The sequence below is a fragment of the Wolffia australiana genome, chromosome 3 (genome assembly GCF_029677425.1).
Source record: "Wolffia australiana isolate 7733 chromosome 3, ASM2967742v1".
Classification (NCBI taxonomy): domain Eukaryota; kingdom Viridiplantae; phylum Streptophyta; class Magnoliopsida; order Alismatales; family Araceae; genus Wolffia; species Wolffia australiana.
In genome coordinates this window covers 1,149,331-1,168,540 of record NC_135837.1, presented here as the reverse complement: position 1 = coordinate 1,168,540, position 19,210 = coordinate 1,149,331, and the positions used below count along the sequence as shown (strand labels likewise).

At 39.4% G+C, this 19,210-nt stretch overlaps 2 protein-coding genes across 2 annotated transcripts; one reads left to right on the top strand and one right to left on the bottom strand.

Moving 5' to 3' along the window:
• Nucleotides 1-213: 213 nt before the first annotated feature.
• On the bottom strand, nucleotides 214-7,702 carry LOC144700552 (ABC transporter A family member 7-like). Its single transcript, XM_078571982.1, has 17 exons — nucleotides 7,434-7,702; nucleotides 6,619-6,997; nucleotides 6,456-6,535; nucleotides 6,218-6,365; nucleotides 5,337-5,456; nucleotides 5,121-5,248; nucleotides 4,856-5,014; nucleotides 4,523-4,685; nucleotides 4,314-4,439; nucleotides 4,147-4,230; nucleotides 3,707-4,071; nucleotides 3,426-3,626; nucleotides 3,032-3,141; nucleotides 2,865-2,949; nucleotides 1,961-2,195; nucleotides 1,788-1,876; nucleotides 214-653 (listed from the first exon to the last, which is right to left on the bottom strand). The coding sequence occupies exons 1-17, from the start codon at nucleotides 7,662-7,664 to the stop codon at nucleotides 348-350; spliced, it is 3,009 nt and encodes a 1,002-aa protein (XP_078428108.1). The 5' UTR covers nucleotides 7,665-7,702; the 3' UTR covers nucleotides 214-347.
• Nucleotides 7,703-8,314: 612 nt separating this feature from the next.
• Nucleotides 8,315-13,727, top strand: LOC144700551 (ABC transporter A family member 2-like). The gene is made up of 16 exons (XM_078571981.1): nucleotides 8,315-8,753; nucleotides 9,007-9,238; nucleotides 9,355-9,524; nucleotides 9,609-9,794; nucleotides 9,863-9,958; nucleotides 10,043-10,243; nucleotides 10,333-10,492; nucleotides 10,558-10,781; nucleotides 10,851-10,968; nucleotides 11,037-11,113; nucleotides 11,189-11,278; nucleotides 11,346-11,489; nucleotides 11,564-11,875; nucleotides 12,521-12,601; nucleotides 12,691-12,864; nucleotides 13,331-13,727. The coding sequence occupies exons 1-16, from the start codon at nucleotides 8,346-8,348 to the stop codon at nucleotides 13,592-13,594; spliced, it is 2,937 nt and encodes a 978-aa protein (XP_078428107.1). The 5' UTR covers nucleotides 8,315-8,345; the 3' UTR covers nucleotides 13,595-13,727.
• The last annotated feature ends 5,483 nt before the right edge of the window (nucleotides 13,728-19,210 follow it).

The following is a 19,210-nucleotide window of genomic DNA, read 5'->3' as shown; positions in this document are numbered from 1 at the left end:
GGATCCGAGTGTAATTGGGATATTTGTGCTCGCTCCAGGCCTATTAACACTTGTAAATAATCTATTTAATCTATAAAATACCCCCATGGTGGCGTCCAGGGCACGGCTCGTTCGGTCGACAGGCACAACCACAGGGTTGGTCGTACCCGACACGGTGATTTTGCCAATTTTATAAAAAAAAGGGAAAAAAAATCTAAGATCACAAATGAGTGATGATAAAGAGGAAAACAATACTCATCAGATTATGTACAGTAAAAGTATCTAAGAAGGCTTATTAAATAGAAACAAACTACATGCTGGAACTGAGAGGTCTGGGGGAGTATGCATGCAAGAGTCAGAGAAGTGTTTTATGATAGGAGAGAGGACTGGGAAGAGGAGGAAGAGAGTGCAACTCTGATGAAGACGTCTTCGAGGGTCGTGTCGGCGATGCCCCAGGCTTGTACAGGCATGCGAGATTTGGCCGCCTCCACGGCGTGGAAGACGTCGGATATGCGGACATCATTCTTTGGGAGCTCAAAGCGCTGGGTGCCGGCAATGTGGTACACTTTGGTGGCGCCACCTGAAAGCCCCGCCGCTATGTTGTCCACCTCTGCTTCGTGCTCCAATGACGTCGTCATCGTGAACACATACGAACCCCCGTACCTTGCCTTCAACTGTCTCACCAACCAGCATGGGTTTATGTGAGTTGAAGAGACAAAGAGAATTGTAGAAGGGAAGTAGACAGAGATAGAGACAGACATTGATGCAAAAAGAGAGAGGGAAAAGGAAAGAGACAGGCTGAGACAGAGTGAGAGACAGAGAGATAAATCAAAGATATAAAAACAGAGGAAGAATGATAGAGAGAAGAAGAGAGAGAATGGCAGAAGGAAAGAGTATATTAGTGAGATGCAGAGAGTTTGTGTGACAGAGAGAGTGGGAGACAAAGAGATATAGAGAAATATAGATGCGAATGATGAGAGGGAGAAGAAAAAAAGAAAGACTGAGACAGAGTGAGAGACGCAGAGAAAATCAAAGCTATAAAAACAGAAGAATAATAGAGAGAGAAAGTTAGAGAGTGACAGACGGAAAGTGTCTATGAGTGAGATGCAGAGCGATAATCAAAGATATAAAAACAGAAGAAGAATGATAGAGAGAAAAAGAGAGAGAATGGCAGAAGGAAAGTGTATATTAGTGAGATGTAGACAGTGTGTGTGGGAGAGAGAGTGGGAGACAAAGAGAGAGAGAGAGAAATATAGATGCGAATAATGAGAGGAAGAAGGAAAGAGACAGGCTGAGAAAGAGTAAGAGACAGAGAGATAAATCAAAGATATAAAAACAGAAGAAGACTGATAGAGAGAAAAGAGAGAGAATGGCAGAAGGAAAGTGTATATTAGTGAGATGCAGAGAGAGTGTGTGCCAGAGAGAGGGTGGGAGACAAAGAGATAGAGAGAAATATAGATGCGAATAATGAGAGGGAGAGGAAAAAAGAAAGACTGAGATAGAGTGAGAGACAGAGAGATAATCAAAGATATAAAAACAGAATAAGAAGAAGAAGAAGAATAGAGAGAGAAAGTCAGAGACTGGCAGACGGAAAGTGTCGATGAGTGAGACAAATATAGATGCATAAAAGACAGACAAGGACTGAGAGAGAGAGGGAGAGAGAGAATAAAAGATATAAAGACAGAAGCAAAAGAAATAGAGAGAGAAAGGCACACAAGCACCTGTCTTGAAAAAATTATGTGGTAAATACACAAAGAGGGAGAGACTATTGCCATGGATTTAGAGAAGGCATATCGTGAGAACGTTACCTCTTTAGGGTTGCCTATGCACTGCAAGCTGCCATCTACAAAGATGCCAAGCCTATCACAGAGAACTTCTGCTTCTTCCATCGAGTGTGCTGGAGATGGCATGGGATGATAAAGGTAAGAGAAGAGAGATAAATAAGAGAGAGAAAGAACCTAGAGAGAGAGAGGATCCATACTTGTGAGGATGATGGCACGGTCCTTCTTGGCCTGTTTCACAACTTTCCAGAGGTTGTTCCTCGAAGCAGGGTCAAGGCCCGTGCTGGGTTCATCCATATACACAACCTTTGGATCGCCAATTAGAGAGATAGCCACACTTAGCCTTCTCTTCATTCCCCCGCTGTACTTGCCCGCCTGTTTATCCCCTACCCCGCCATAGAACAAGTTGACGCTCTTCAGAGACTCCTCTACTGCCTGCAGGACCAGTAAAACATCAAAATTTAACTATAAATTTCTTTGTAGAGAGAAAACAATGTACGAATGGAGTATAGTTCCGGATCGTCCTGGACGTGGACGATGCACAGGACGGGATGAATTTCGTCTCGTCTGACGTCCGGAGTAAGTTCAGGGACAAAGGACGGGACGGTTTTTTGTCCAACGATTAAAAAACTGTGCAGTCCAATCATACCTGGACGGGTTTTCGTCCGGAAATTCGTCTCGGATGAAAAAACCCATTTTATATTTTTAGTATGCTAATATAGATTTTTTCAAGTTTTTTAAGGAATTACTGAGGAGATAGAATGCAAAGGGACATATGTACAAGTATTTCTGAGTGGCGTCCATTTGCACGCGCGTAAAAATACAGGGACTTTGATGCAAATTGTCATAGCGAGGCCACGTGGCAACATCTCAACCGTCGGATGTGAATCCGGCGGTTCTTCCGTCCAGATTCGTCCGTCCATCGTCCGAGACCTCTGGACGGACAGTTTTTTCGTCCCACGGGACGAAAACCGCCCGTCTGGTGGTCCCCGGGACGGATTTCGTCCCAAAATTTGTCCGTATCCTCGGACGGGACGATTTGTTTCGTCCCGAGATGAAAAAATCGTTCCGTCCATGTCCCTGCACTATAGAATGGAGTCTCACCTGGGTCAGCTCAGGGCCCTTGAGATTCTTCAGCCTCCCGTAGAACAGCAAGTGCTCTCTCCCAGTCAACGTCTCCCACAGCATGCTGAAAGTCAACGATCAATTGTCAAAGGTCAGAATTTCTTCATCTCTCAAAGAGTTCTTTTTGGTGGGATTGAGTTGCGCACTCATGCTGGGGGCAGACGCCCATGCTGGTGTAGACTTTGTTCATTTCTGTCTCTATGTCAAATCCTCGTACGCAAGCGTTTCCTGATGTCGGCTTCGTCAGCCCAATCATCTATTAATAAACAAGAAATATTTGAATGGAGTCATCGTCTCAAAAAGGAAGAGATAGACATGGAGAGAAAAGAGATAATAAACTGTAGAATGGGGAATAAGGAGACAAGTAGAAGAGGATGAATAATTATCAAGAAGATGAAGAAGCTGAAGATGATGATGAATGAGAAGATGAGTATGAAGAGGGAGAAGAAAAGGATGAATATTAAGATGAAGATGAATTATAAGAGGTGGAGAAATGGAGGCAGAGAGAGGAGAGATATTATGGGAGCGGGGAAGATGTACCATATTGATGAATGAGGTCTTGCCAGCCCCGTTGGGCCCGAGCATGCCAAAGCATTCTCCAACAGGCAGAGCTAAGGACACGCCTTGGACGGCAAGCTTTTCTGGGTTTCCATCCCTCCCCGGATAAACTTTCTTCAAATTGTTGCAAACAACAGCATAATCGCTGCTAGGCTCTACAAGAAGCTGCTGAACCACCTCCCTCTGATAATTCCAAAAAAGTAAATTTGAGTGAAAAATCCCAACTTTGAGAGGAGCTGATTGAGTAAATGGAGTTTGCGTACTTCCTGGACAACATCTGCTTTTTCCATTTCAACATAGACTTTGGAATCCTGTCTGCCAAGGTTTGGTCTTTGCTGCGGCATTGGGATCTTCCCACGGGCATATTTGAGAAAAGATAGTGGACTGCTGATACGGTTTCCCACGGAGGAAGCTTGATCGATGTAGTACGCTATCGGAAGGAGGACCGCCCATTCAACAAACATGATGATCAAAACCTCCCGCATTCCATTAGAATCATCGTTAAGGCTGCTCCACTTCATTCCAGAGATATTCAGGTAACTTCCAATGAAGGCATATTGACCAAATTCATAAAGGCCGCGGTAAAGTGCGAAGGCAGGGAATATTTCCATGACTATTGTCCAAACCCCTGCAACATCAATGCCATGGTGTCAGGAAAAGAATCAAAACACTCAACTCGACATGCAGTATAAAGTTAACTCACTGGGAAAGGAAGCATCCTGGACAAAAGGCACAAACAGGAAGGCAGCAAGAAGGCCAGACCCAAAGATATAGACGTAAGAGATTGCTGCAGAAAAGGTATGTATCCACGGAATATTGCATCAAATTGTAATTTTTTTAATTATAATATAGAAAGGAGATGACACAAACCTTGGGCTGTTCTGACATCTGAAAAAGATGGGGTCACAAGATATGCAAGTACGATCTGCAAGTTGATGTACAGGAAATAGAACACAAATTGTATGCCATAGTCGTTCGACCTGAAGAACTTCAATCCTGGATGGAAAGAAGAGTAACCATATGAAATGACATTAAATGCATTGTAATCAAGTAATCATCCCCGGTGTGAGGTTTCTTACCAATAATGGAAGCGAATATGATCAAAAGCAGCATGTAAACAAAGGATAATACAAGAAAATAAGAGTATGAGATGACCCAGTAAGGTCTATCCCCTAGTCCATGCATCTTCATCATAAGTCTCAGCTTGTATTGCTTCTCGTAAACCAGATATGTCAATATAACCTTCATGGAAAGAGAGTTTTAGAAAAACCCCTGAAAAAATACACTGATTGGTTTTCACAAAATTATGCAAAAAATTATTTTTTCAATGTACCGACTCGGTTGCATGTTCATTTAATATTTTAATAGATTTCCAAAATGTGAAGAAGATGTAAAGCCCTGGGCATGCATACCGGCAGAAGAAAAGACACGACCCATAAATAGAAGGTAGGCCCGATAATAGAAGAAAAGTCTAAAACTAGTCTTGTAGCAGGTTTCGGCATCTCCTTTATGAACTCTAGCTGCAAATTCGCATCATCACCGACCAAGTACTGGAGATAAGCATTGGAAATCTGAAATAACACAAGAAAAACTAAAGTCAACTGCTTTGTGCCACATTTCAATATTTTTAGAATACCACATTTGAAATAAATTAAAAATAGAATAATAAATACTTACCACATTTAGAGACCGGGCTACGCGGACAATTCCATAAGGCATCTGGAATGAGGACTCGTTCCTGAATGTTGAGTTGTACCAAATTCTCACATTATAATTCTTGGCATCCGAATCCAAGAAATCATAAGCTGAAAAAGTAACATGATGCTTCAGATTTGTCAATAGTGATAAATAAAACAATCTATTTAGTGCTAAAAGTTGAAGATAACGCCAAACCTGTCAGGATTTCGTTGTTTTTCCTCCCCGGATTCCCCTGTCGGAACCCCTTATACAGTTCATCATTAACTGCTGAGCTACTGTTGCGCCATAGAGTCAATCCTTCAACACATTTGACCTCTGTTTCAAGTCATCACCGTCATTCTGAATTCCAATCTCCTCAAGTTTTAAAATAATATCTCCCAAGTGAACTCTTAAGAAATTCATTTCATAGTAAGCTAATGGCGTAAATTTGAATAAATGGGATAAATACTGCCTAATTCATTTGATATTCTAAATTTTAAGCTTTGTCATCTCGTCAAACATCAAATATAATCCCCTTCGTCTCCCTAAAAGACTGCATCTTTCCGATGTATAAAACCAAATTAAATGTCACCGGGGCACATGCAAGGGAACCAAGAGATCAAATAAATCCATGGAAAGTGATATATTATGAAGTTGCGAGCTACACTGAAAGCATGGAGTAATCAAACCAATGGATAGTCAAGTGAGATAAAGAAATGGTCAAATGATTTAATGATTTAATGAGGTGTGAAATCAATATTATGTGCCCAAAGAATTACAAAAATATTACAGGATCTAAAGTAAATAGTCTTTTCCTAATCTTTCTCCAAACCCCACCTCGAATAAGAACGTTTATAGGTTTGAATATCATATCTATACATGCCAAAACAGGGAAAGAGTCATATTTATCCAGACAGCGTCAAATGCTCTTTGGGTACATAATATTGATTTCACTTAGTTTAATTCTAAAAGGCAGAAACTTAGAGTTGACCGTTTTGGAGCGTCAGAGTTAACCAGATGGCGTCAAAGGCTTCTTAACTAAGAGAAAAAATGTAAATCATGTATTTTATTAGAATTAATTAGTTACAGAACCATACCTTTTTGTGAAAAAATAAAATTTCCAACTCCAAATGGAATCTGAAATGTTGCGTTCAGGAGACATCGATTCTGGATAGTAAATAAATCTCTGCTTGAGAAAAAACCAGGTTCAAGGAAATTAACAGACTTTGCAGCCGCATTTGTGCCCTGTAAAAATGAAAAAAAAAATCAATGGAATGGAATTTCGAGACATATAATATCCATAATTCAAATTAAATTCTTTGAATAAACACTCACCGAAACAACAGCAGACAAACTACTCAAGTAATCGGAACTATTTTTGGGGAGAGTGCGAGAGAAGAATTTCGAGGCCACGTCTGATGAGAAGCAAAAATAGGAAAAGCGTTCAAAACTGAATTGTGGAAAGTTGAAAGTAAAAATCCACAAGGATTTCGCATACCCTGAGATAGAGATCTGTTCCCCCCAGTGAACAGCACAGTCGCAGGGCACGACTGTGTTCTCCTGCAAGATTCATCTGGATAGTCTGTAAATGGAAACCCATCTGTCCTGACTGCTCGAAATTCTTGGCTGGGCACTTGTAGCAGAGCAGGCCACTTTGGCGGGCTAGGAATTTCACACCTGAATACTTGATCTATGGTTGAGTATTGAGCCCCACATACCTTATTGCATGACCCATTTCCCGTTGGTATGCATCTACAACCGCACTGATTTTCAGGCTTATTGAACTGGCTGTCAATAAGCTTCTGTATAACTACCAGCAGCAGGCAGATCCCCACGGGGAATAGGACAATGAAAAAGTTCTTTTTTTTGTTCCGTTTCTGCAGAGAAGAAAAGGGGACGATAATTTAATTAGAATATCATATCGACCATCAAACCAATTTTTCTCAAAAAAAAGGGCCGAAAGAAGATTTATTTGGGAAACTATGTTGATTTGGATCTGTCTAAGCCGTTGAGATCTGCCTCTAATTCAAAGACGATTCAAGCATTTGCTTGATCTTGATGATTTGCAAGTAGAAACTCATCAGAAATAATAACAACGTATCATTACTTCTGATGAGTGGAAAAACTACAGACTTTGGGTCGAAAATCGACGAAAATATACAAAATTTTCGACGATTCTCAATAATAGAACAATCAAATGAGACGGAGATGATTAACTGAAGTCTCATAACTCCAATTTTACCATCCAAATTAGCGGCAAAAGCAGACAACGATAGTTAACACAACAAGAAAAGTCCTTCACATCACAAAAACCTGAAAAGTGAGATTCTTCCGTAACAAAGCATTAGCCTGCGTGGCGAAGCTAGCACGCCCACGGACGGCGTTCCCCGCAGCATCACCCATGGACACCACTCGTTCTCCAGCAATCTCAAAACTTCCAAAGCCGTGCAATCGCCGCGCTGCTGACGAAGAACACAACAAAGGAACACAAAATAAGCATCTGACTCCTGCCTTATCCCACAGCCTCACCTTTAAATCCAGCATCTAGATTCGCATCAGTGACGACATCATCGCTAGAAACCACGAGAATTACAATATTCTACCTTGATCTTGGACTTTCGCCATCGAATCCAACGTTTATTCCAGCAATGCCAATGCCACTCCGCGTTGATTGAAACGGCATGACTGGCGCCTCCTTCAATTTCTTCGAGATCTCTCCGCGATCCGTGACGAAACCGACGCGAAGATCCCTCCATCGGCGCCCATATTGTCAACTCTCTCCTTACCTTCGATTTCAAATTTGAACAAGACGATGGTCAACGCAAGTTTGACCGCCACGTGTCGAAACGCACGGCCATGGCGCGCCCACGTCATCATGGATTTCTTGGCCGGTAAGAAACAGGAAAGCACGACAGTTCGTTACGCTTCTGCCACGTAGGACCTTTTGGTCTGAACCGTTGACATTGGGAATCGTGCAGGTGGTCTTTTACTCGTAATTTCCCATTTTACCCCTGATTAAATTTTCCACACGGGGATTCGTCGTTGTCGCCGCATTTAAGCGCGATGCGACATTATTAATCGTTGAAGGCGACGACACGGGAAGGACAATGTCGTAAAATGGTTGGAGTCAAGGGGTAGTATTGTCTTACCAGGTTGTTCCGAGCGGGGGTATAAATATGGGAAGTAAGTCTACTTGGTTATTTGTTTTCCTCGGAAGATAGGCTCATGCTAGAGAGGAAGAGAGTGAAATCGGCGGAGGAAGGAATGGAATTGTTGCAGGGATTTCCACTGTTCCGGCAGCAATTGGGGGCGTTGATAAGGAAGAACGCGACGATAACGTGGAGGAGCAAGAGATCGGCGTTCGTGCAGATCTTCTCTTCGATATTCTTCATTTTCATCATCTTCCTCGTCGATAAGGCCACGCGATCGCGGCTCGCGGACACGACGGCCTTCAAAAACGTGTTTGATCCGGAGGCCTTGGTGGATCCACCGATTCCGCCCTGCGAGGATAAATTCTACGTGAAAAATCCTTGCTATGATTTCGTCTGGAGCGGCAACGAGAGCAGCCGCATCAAGAAAATCGTCGATTCGATTATGGTTAACAATCCAGGGAGGCCGATTCCTGCAGATAAGGTCAGTTCTGGGGCTACTTACTCGTTTAGCCTTTTGGATTCACTCATCAGGATGGATTTTTCAACTGAATTTTATCAAGCGATGGAAAATTATTTGCTCGTAAAATTCATTTTTGCCAGAATTTATTTTGTCTTCAAGAAAATAGTTTTTTAGCTCTTCAAGGAAAGCTAGTAAAGTAAAGATATCCCTTGAAGCCTAGTTATTCAGAATAACAGTGGTCAGAGAGAAAGGCCTAACTCGTTGACTGGCGCAGGTTCTTTCATTTAGGACTGCTGATGACGTTGATGTGTGGCTGCTAGCCAACCCGATGCAGTGCCCTGGCGCTTTGCATTTTACCGAGATAAGCTCAAAAGTCATAAGCTATGGAATTCAAACAAACTCCACCCCTTTGGCAAAGAGAGGACTTTTCGAAGATCCGACTTTCAAATTTCAATTCCCACTTCAGATTGCTGCAGAGCGTGAGATTGCAAGGTCCATCATTGGCGGTGCGGCCCTTTCTATAATAATCTTCTTCTTAAATCGAACGAGACTCCTCTTTTGATTTTTTCTCTATCTCCATGTACTGTATAAAATTTACAGTTTCGTATGTTCGATTCTTCAGATTCGAGTTTTAGATGGTCCGTCGGAGTGAAGGAATTCGCACACCCTGCCATTCAGACGTTCTCTGCCGTCGGTCAGGCTGGCCCTACCTTTTTCTTGGCGATGGCAATGTTCAGTTTTGTGTTTCAAATCAGTAATCTTGTCACGGAGAAGGAACTCAAGCTTCGTCAGGTGAATGATTAATTCCAATTAATTCCAGAAAAAAAATCTATTTTTAGATAAAAATCCTGAATCCTCCCATGTTCTGCACTCCAGGCAATGTCAATTATGGGATTATATGATTCAGCGTACTGGTTGTCCTGGTTGATCTGGGAGACGCTTCTGACGTTCTTTTCTGCGCTTTTCACTGTGCTGTTTGGGATGCTGTACCAGTTCAATTTTTTCTTGAATAACAGCTTTGGGGTCGTCTTCTTCACGTTTTTCCTCTTCCAGTTCAACATGGTATGCAATAAATCACTTTCTTGCCCAATAACTTTGAAAGATATCACTCATGAGTACCCTTCTTGCAGCTTGGATTTGCCTTTATGATATCCGCTTTCATCAGCCAGGCCGCTTCTGCCACCACCAGAGGATTCGCAATTTATATTGTCGGGTTCTTAACGCAGGTAATTTAAGCCTTAATTTCCTCCGATAATGACTCTTTCCCGGTGACTTATTCGCATTAAATTTTGATAATGTTTCTGCTACAGCTTGTGACCACGTTTGGATTTCCATACGCGTCGAACTTTCCGAAAACATATCAAATAATTTGGTCATTATTCCCACCGAATCTCTTCGCCCAAGCGCTTAATTTGCTCGGCGATGCAACCGCCACGTCCGAAGATGACGGCATAAGCTGGCGCCGACGAGGAGAGTGTCCATCAAGTAACACCGACTGTGTTCTGACCATCGTGAGAAAATTACAGTTTTAAAAAACAATTTTATCCCCTTCAGAGGATAAAGCTGACAGAAAAAAATATTCGGATAATCTTCGTGGCAGGAGGACGTCCACAAGTGGCTCATTTCCACATTTTTCTTGTGGTTCCTGTTGGCGATTTACTTGGATAACATTGTCCCCGACGCAAACGGGGTCAGAAAATCAATGCTCTACTTCTTGTGGCCTTCTTACTGGACAGGGAAAGGAGGAAATAGAGTGGAAGGTAAGGGCTGGTTGGTTCTATGATTTAATTATGCAAATAAAAAACTAACTTTGGTCTGTTCTCAGGTGGAATCTGCGGCTGTGCGGGTTCGATCTCTGCGCCTGACGACTCTGTCCCAGACGACGAGGACGTCCGTCGAGAGGAAGTCTCAGTTAGAGCCCAAGAGGTCAATCCTGGTCAACGCTCTGACGTTGCCGTCCAACTGAGAGGCCTTGCCAAGGCTTACCCTGGCTCAACGTCTCTGGGCTGTTTCAAATGCCGAAGAACTCGGCCTTATCATGCTGTCAAGGTAAACTTAGATTAAAGCTCTTAATATTTCTGAAAATACGCGTAAGTTCTAATGTTTTTTTTCTCATAGGGTCTCTGGTTAAACCTTGAGAGAGATCGTCTCTTCTGCCTCCTCGGCCCCAACGGAGCAGGCAAGACAACGGCGATCAACTGTTTGACGGGAATTACTCCAGTCACCGGCGGAGATGGTAATTTTAATCCGCTCTCTCCCTCGGTCATTTCAAATCAGGAAAATTAATTAATTAATTTTGGGCAGCTCTTATTTACGGGTATTCCGTGCGGAGTTCCACTGGAATGGCGAACATTCGTCGGATGATTGGAGTTTGTCCCCAGGTAGTTACTACTCGACCGGATCTAAATCGGATCCTTCTCGGGTCCGTTGCTGATACGCTTCTTTACTCTTCCCAGTTTGACATTCTCTGGGATGCTCTATCGGGGGAGGAACACTTGCGTCTGTTCTCTTCCATTAAGGGCGTGCCGTCGTCAGAGATCAACTCGGTAACACGGAATTAATAAGGAATTATTTCAGAAAAAAATCTGGGTTTTTGATTATTCGGGGATGCAGGTGACGGAAACGTCGCTGGCGGAGGTGAAGCTCTCCGAGGCGGCTACGAGGAGAGCAGGGAGCTACAGCGGAGGTATGAAGCGCCGGCTAAGCGTTGCCATTGCCTTGATCGCTGATCCGAAGGTGGTTTTCTTGGACGAACCGGTAAGTTTTCTTCACATATTATAATAATTTATGTTTCTTGGAGGAGGCTTATCTTAGTTTTGTTGGCCGCTTAGACGACGGGGATGGATCCGATAACGAGGAGACACGTGTGGGATATTATTGAAAATGCAAAGAAGGGGAGGGCGATAATTCTGACTACGCACTCGATGGAGGAGGCGGATGTGCTGAGTGATCGAATCGGGATCATGGCGAAGGGGAAGCTGCGCTGTCTGGGGACCTCGATCAGGCTTAAATCGAAGTTTGGCGCCGGGTATGTTGCTAATATAAGCTTCCTTGGAAATGAGCCTGGAAAGACCCCCAAACAGGATGTCTCTGACGGCAGTCTTCAGCCTCCGGTAGGCGCCGTGAAGGAGTTCTTCAAGGAGGTACGCTTCGCGCTCTTTCTCTCTCTAAATTTCAAGTTAAAAAATAGCACTGCCCACTTCCGGATGAAACATGCTGTAGCTTCTCCATGAAAATGACTCTCTCTTTCTCTCTCTGAATCTCTTCCACTCCTCTCTCTCTTCGTCTTAGTCTCTCTCTGTCGCCTCGTCATAGTCCCTCTCTTCATCTTAGTCTCTCTCTGTCTCCTCCTCTTAGTCTTTCTCTCTCTCCGTCTTAGTCACTCTCTCTCTCTCTCTCAGTCTTCTGTCTTTCTCTCGCCCAGACGTATTTCTTTCTCTCTGCCTCTCTCTTTCTCTTTCCTCTGGCCGAGTTCCTTTCTCTGTTTCTCTGTCAGTCTCAATCTCTTTGGCAGTTTCTCTCTCTCACTGTTCCTGACTGTTTCTCCATCCCAGCCTCTCTCTCACACTCTTTGTATCTGTTTCTCTCTTTTTCAATCTCTCAGTCTTTCTCTCTCTTTGTATCTGTTTCTCTCTCTCTCTCTCTCTCTCGCTCTGTGTGTATGTGTGTATGTGTGTGTGTGCGTGGACAGGGGCATGCGAAACTTCCTGAAGTGTTAAAGGATATATTTTCTAGATTATTTTGTAGTGTCTGGTCGAATATATCTGACCTTTATATGGAATCGACAGCGTCTGGGCATAATGCCTAAAGAGGAGAGCAGGACTATGTTAACCTTTGTCATCCCTCGGGAGAAGGAGAGATTTCTGACGGTAAATCTCCTATTTAAAATCCGAAGAGAAAAAAAAAACAGCAGTGATCTCAGTTCTTTTCAGTTAATAATTCGTCCACTCTATCGCAGGGGTTCTTTGCTGAGCTGCAAGAAAGAGAAAATGAGTTTATGATATCAGACATTCAGCTTGGCCTTGCCACTCTTGAAGAAGTCTTCTTGAACATCGCCAAACAAGCTGAGCTGGAAAACTCTTCATCTGAGGGAAGCTTAGTCACGTTGAATCTGCCGTCTGGCAACATTCAGGTTTACAATGCATTTCCTCCATTTATTTTTTTCGTCTATTTTTCTAAACTGTTTCAAAATATAGCATGCACCATAGTAAGTTGAGCTGGAAAGCATTAAATCAAAGTTTAGATAGTTCAAAATTATTAAAGTTGTAAGAATATTTTGATGAGTAAAATACAAGAGAAGAAAAACCAAAGTGATGACTAGCAAGCATTTGATTGCTTCCCCAGTTTGTTTTTCTATAATCCCTCCATTTTTTGCCAAAGTTAATGTGAATAGATGACGCTTTTGGAGAAATAATATGTTACATGAACCAGTATTTATGTATGCCCAAAGAGTGGACACAGTCATGATTTAATTCCTTACTTTTTCCATCTCTACAAGATTCATAAAATGTTATTTTTTCACTAGTAGGTTAGATATAATGATTTTTGTAAGATAAATATTAGATATATTGATAATTAAGATAAATATATTCATGCAGGTCCCAAAAGGAGCCAGGTTCATTGGAATTCCCAGATCAGAGAATGATGAGAATCCAAATGGGCTAATGGTGGAGGTGTTCTGGGACCAGGACGAGTCTGGCAACTTATGTGTGTCCGGTTACTCTTCTGAGATGCCGATTCCGGCCAACGTGGCTCGGCCCACTTTACAGCCCGTTACGAGGACCCTTTTTGGTGGCTCTGCCATGCCAGTTGGATTTGTAATTGACCCTAACCAAATCCACTCTCATTCAGACCAGCAATAGGCCAGACCCCTCTGTGTATTTGTATCCTATGTGGATAAAATGTTTTTTTTTTATGATAGTGTATGTCAATAAAGTACAAATAATGTATATGTGATGTTTTTACATAGTCATTATATGAACATCTTACGAGGAATCGAATGAATTTTGTGACGAAGGAAAAGAGTATTGAGATGGTTTCGCCGGTTTGTAGAGATGTATGCTTTGCGATGGATTGGGGAAATTATTTAAAAGTTGCAAAGAGGTAGAAGACACATGAAAAAATTGTGTGGTGTTATGAAATGGCTTCAAATTCTCCCAAAACCCACTTTTCGAGGGTAGGTTTTCTTTATAGTATAACAAAGGGAGAACATATAGAAATGGAGAAAAATAATGACACAACGATAGGCTAATATCTCATTTACATAAAATTAAGTGAAAATATAATCATCCAAGTAATGGGGTGAATCTGAAAAAATAAACAAACGGGCACCTCAACTGATGTGAGCATCATTCCGTTATTCAACAGTCCATTTGGAAAAAAAATATTAAAATATAAATTGATGTATAGATTGAGTTAACTGATCAACATAATATATATATATATATGGACAGGTTGCATAGTGGTATGTATTGAAAGGTACATAAAAAAATGAATATATGAATATTTATATTTTGGTTTATTGTATAACCTAATATTGGACTGAATTCTGTTTTTTAATATTTTGGTAAATAAGCCTAAGTTTCTAATCTAATTACTGTATGTATTCTAGAAGAGGAGGATTATACAGGTTACATCTAGTACCTTGTGTTACGACCCTAGCTTAAAGTCTTATGCAAAGTTCTTGTTGCAAGATGGAAATGTAATGCAAATTTTATTGATTGTATAATTTTATCTATTTATAAGTTTTATGTAAAGTAGGAAATATTAATAACTATATTTTTTGGATTAAAACTCCATAGTTTTCGTAGACCTAAAGTAAAGGACACAAAAATTTCCAATTTATTTGGTGTATTCTGACTTATTAATACCCCACTAGCACGCCCTTAATCAAGCCTTACATTGTATTATGTGTCTACATTTTAAACTCCCTCAATATTTGTAAAAAATATATATTGCAGCGTAAAACTGATATCTTTGTGAGGAAAATATGAAGTCCATTACTATCTGAACTAAAATCTTTTTTCCAATTCCTAGTAAAGTAATCTCAATTTTTTAAGCTGTGTGTGAGAGATCCAATCATCAGGAAGCAAAAATAGTTTGCCTCAATACAGTTCCTACATTCTTTACTTATGTGAATATGTGGCATTTTGAATACAAAAACTATATTATAATGAGAGTCATTTATAACAGTTCTTTCTATATCTATTAAAATTAGATACATGATAAATTTTAACCATTTTATCTTCTTTATTGTCCATTGATGGTTTAACATGAGCCTTCTTTCGATTCCCCATCTTCACTTGGTGATTAAAAGAATGCTAATATACATAAGAAATCTCTTAATATTTAAAAAGACTTATTTATTTTTTCAAGTTGTTTAATCAGTTAAAAATTATGAATCTTGAATTTCTGAATCATTTCAACATGTTGAGGTCATGAAAATTCATGAACTAATGAAAATTCAAAAAAACACACAAACTAATTAACTCATGAAAATTAAATTGTCTAATACACATAAAAATTCAAAAAAACATACAAACTAATTAACTCATGAAAATTAAATTGTCTAATACTCATGAAAATTCCAAAATACACAAAATAATTAAAATTTTAAATAATCTTGAAATGAATTTTAAACCATAAAATTTAAATACTTATATTGAAAATAATTGGTAAATATCATGTTTTATCATTGATTAAAAACTATATCATTCAATAAATGCGTGTGGTTAATTCTGTACAAGAAACCTCTAACATGTCAAAGCTGACATGTGGTAATTAAAAACATATCAAACAATGTAAACAGATATTCTATTAGGACTCTTACTAGTACTCAAATAAAGGTTGAATTTAAATTTTTTTGATTCATTTTTCACTTGTCTATTAATATTAAATATTGATCTTAAACAACTATTTACTTATAGTAAATATTTGATAAAAAACGTTGTCTATTAGACTGACTATCTGGATTTATTTGACATTTCTCTTACTGATTAAATATTAACACTATTCACTTTATTTATCTGATACATTCATTCCGACAAGTTTGATATAAGTAACTTACTGATCGTTATGGGATTGATTATGAAGATTGTGAACAATGATCGATATATAATTGGCTGATGATATTAAGCTATATACTTACTATGTTGACTCACTGTTGAAACATATTGAGTCTTGGTGAGTTAATTTGTGTCCTTTCAGAACTCAAAGAGAGTTTCATGAAAGGTCAATTTGTGGAGGGATTTTTTTTTTAGGATTTTCATTGTTTCTAGCTAGTTAAATAGAAAATCTTATGCATGAAGAAAAAGGTTAAAATTATTCAAAATCTTCACTCAGACATTATAATTATTCTAAATTCTGAGATTTTTTCTGTAATTTATACATTTATTTAATAGTGAAAGGATTTATTGAATTTGCAATATGTATTTCAAACTTATAATCATATTTTGGGCTCACTAGATATGTATATTTGTTTTTATGGTTTAGGGATGTCGACCAATGGACTTTCAAATTGACCTAATAGCCCAAGAGGTGAAAACTTAATCTAATCAATCCTAGTCAAACTAAAACCCCCTAAACATAAGTATATTTTTGACATTCAAAATATTATTTGTGTGTTACTCTCTAAGGTCATGTATCAGTATAGTTAATGGCTCTAACCGCCCAATAACCTTTAATTAACTATAGCATCATCTAGATTAATTAATGACCGATTGATTTAACCCAATCAATAGGTCGAATATCTAGCTTGTGGAGTGCCAAGCTATACCTAATGATTGAGAAGATACAAAGGAGTGTGTATTGGATCACTTGTGGAACCTGTCATCGATTACTATGCACATATAGTCCTCCATCTACTTGATGCTCCTAGGATGACTTAGGATATGGTCAATTGTCAAAACTTAACCAGCTATCCGAATTAGTATTCAAGCGTTCGGAACTCATAGTTACAATACTTCACTATTGTGTCCATGGACTTTATCGAACTCTTTTAATTGAGTTGTCTCATCTCATATTGAGGGCAAAAGTCTCATCTTGACTATTCAATCATCTTGGTGAACTTCTTGCTACATATGAGATAAGACTGTTTAGAATATCTATGGGCAACAACTCATACGATCATAGTCAAATTACAATTATGCATCTACAAGATGTCTCAGGTTTACGGACCACTTACACAATTATGACTTGTGTCAACTTGATTGATATTATGGTACAATATCACTGAGGGACTTTTACAAAACAATTTAGTATGGTATAATATCTTGTGTCATCTCATATGATGATTTAGTTCACTCATATCTTGTGTGGTATAATATCACGAAGGTTGATGGCTAATCTCACGAAGAGGTGGCTGTGGATTAGACACAGATTACGAAAAACTCAGCCGGAGAGGGTTGATGGCCAAGGCTAAGTGAGCTTCAGAATTGAGCTTAGTTGACTAGGACTAGTTTTCTTGCTCAGAGGAATGGAACTGGACCAGTTTGCCAGTTATGTATTTTGTGGTAAGCCATGCAGGTCAGGATGACTCTTACAGGCCATTCTGTAAGTTTTTACCACAGCTATATGTCATTGATGGAAATAGTTTTTAGGAAGAAAGGAAGAAATGCATCCATAATTTGATACAAGCATTTGATAGACATAATTAGGTTCTAAAACCCTTGGGCACGAAACACCGTTTGGCGTGCCTGTTGCAGGGCATGGTGCCTGCACATTATGTAATACCCTATACTATGTATGGCATGTCCTATTACCGGTGGTGCTTTCCTTTTCAGGATCTCAACCGGAATTACATTCTATGTGCAAAGTGTGTACTCATTGAGGACCACCGCTGATTGTGTGATCCATGTCGTGCCGCCACTGTATATCATGCTAGGATTGGAGATTTATTTACTGCCATGATTGTAAAGGGCGAAGAAGCACACCAAAGCTAGGGGTTGACGATCGGCATCCCCACCCCCGTTCCTTTATTCAGGGTGGATTTGATAGTTCTTAAGCTCATTCTTGTTCCAATCAAGTAGAAAAACAGCATAGATTTGATTCAAGTTATTTCAATCACCAAACTAGTTTGCTTTGATCAAAAGTCAATACTGCAGTTTCGTTCAACCATTTCATCGAGCACCTAGTGTTTATTCGAAGATATTAATCGATTTACATAAGTTCATCCTGATTCATCCTTATAAAAACATATGTATACATATATATCTAAATATAAAAAATCGTAGTAAATCATCCAGTATTTCGGTCTCTTTGGATCATTCTGTTGAACATCTCCAAGGTGTTCGACAGAACTACCCCCCTGGCTTCTGATTTTCTGCTATATAAAAGAATATAAAAATATATTTATAAAATATAAATACATATATATATATAACTTTATAGTAACTACACCATCTATATATATTGTAGCCTACTCGTATAATCACATTTTTAATCACATGTAGTCATTCTTATTACTCTTCTTAGTTTCTTTACTTGCTCTTAATCTCTCTCTCTTCCAATCTAGCTACTTAGTTATATTATAACTTAGATAAGTCCTTCATCTCTCCCTATCTTTCAAAATCCTACTCCCATTATTCATTCTTCCTCTTACCTCTTATTGAAATAACTATTCTTATTAATTGACTACTTATATTCGATTATTATAACTCCTTATTCCATATCCACCTTAGGTCTTAATATCATTATCCTTACATCCACTTCATATTTTCATATAGATAATTACTAATTAGTTAAATACCCTCCTAGTATCTATTCATAATATTTTACTATTCTATCTATCTTAGTAGTCTTCTCTACCTTTTCCACCACCTACACTAATATCATGCTTAACCAAAATTCTCTTCATCTTAATATCCGACTTTCTTATTATCTTTAAGAAGTATAAAAACCTCTAAATAATATCTTATATTTTCTCTATTTGCCTTGTTCTCTTTCTTATCACTTACTATAGTCACTATCCTTAATAACTCAACAATTAAACTCACATCTAAAAGCCAGTTCCTGTGGAGACAACCTTGCTCTAACTTATACGTCTGAGCGAGTTTTTATATTTTTATCACATTTATTTTGATCCAGGCAACTTAAAAATTACAATGACATTACAATTGCATACACAATTTGCCTTAGTCACTGGCCTACCCTGTGTCGTTCCTGGTTATCCTGCATCATTTAATCTTTCTCTCCCACATTTTATCTCTCTTTCACCCTCTCTTCTATCTCTTTGGTCTCATTTCTATCAGTTCTTTTTCTATCACTCCCTAGCTCTTTCTCTCATTTTAAGTCCATTCTCTCTCTAATCCCTTCTTTCTGTAAGAATGTATCGCTCTCTCCTCATGGACTACAATATCATGGTAGTTTTATCTTCATAATAGTACAAATGCAGAAGTATTAGTTGCAGGTCATCAAAATACTTTGTTGACATCTAGATCTGTTCAATAGATAGTACCAGGCAGAGAAAATGGTTCAACCCA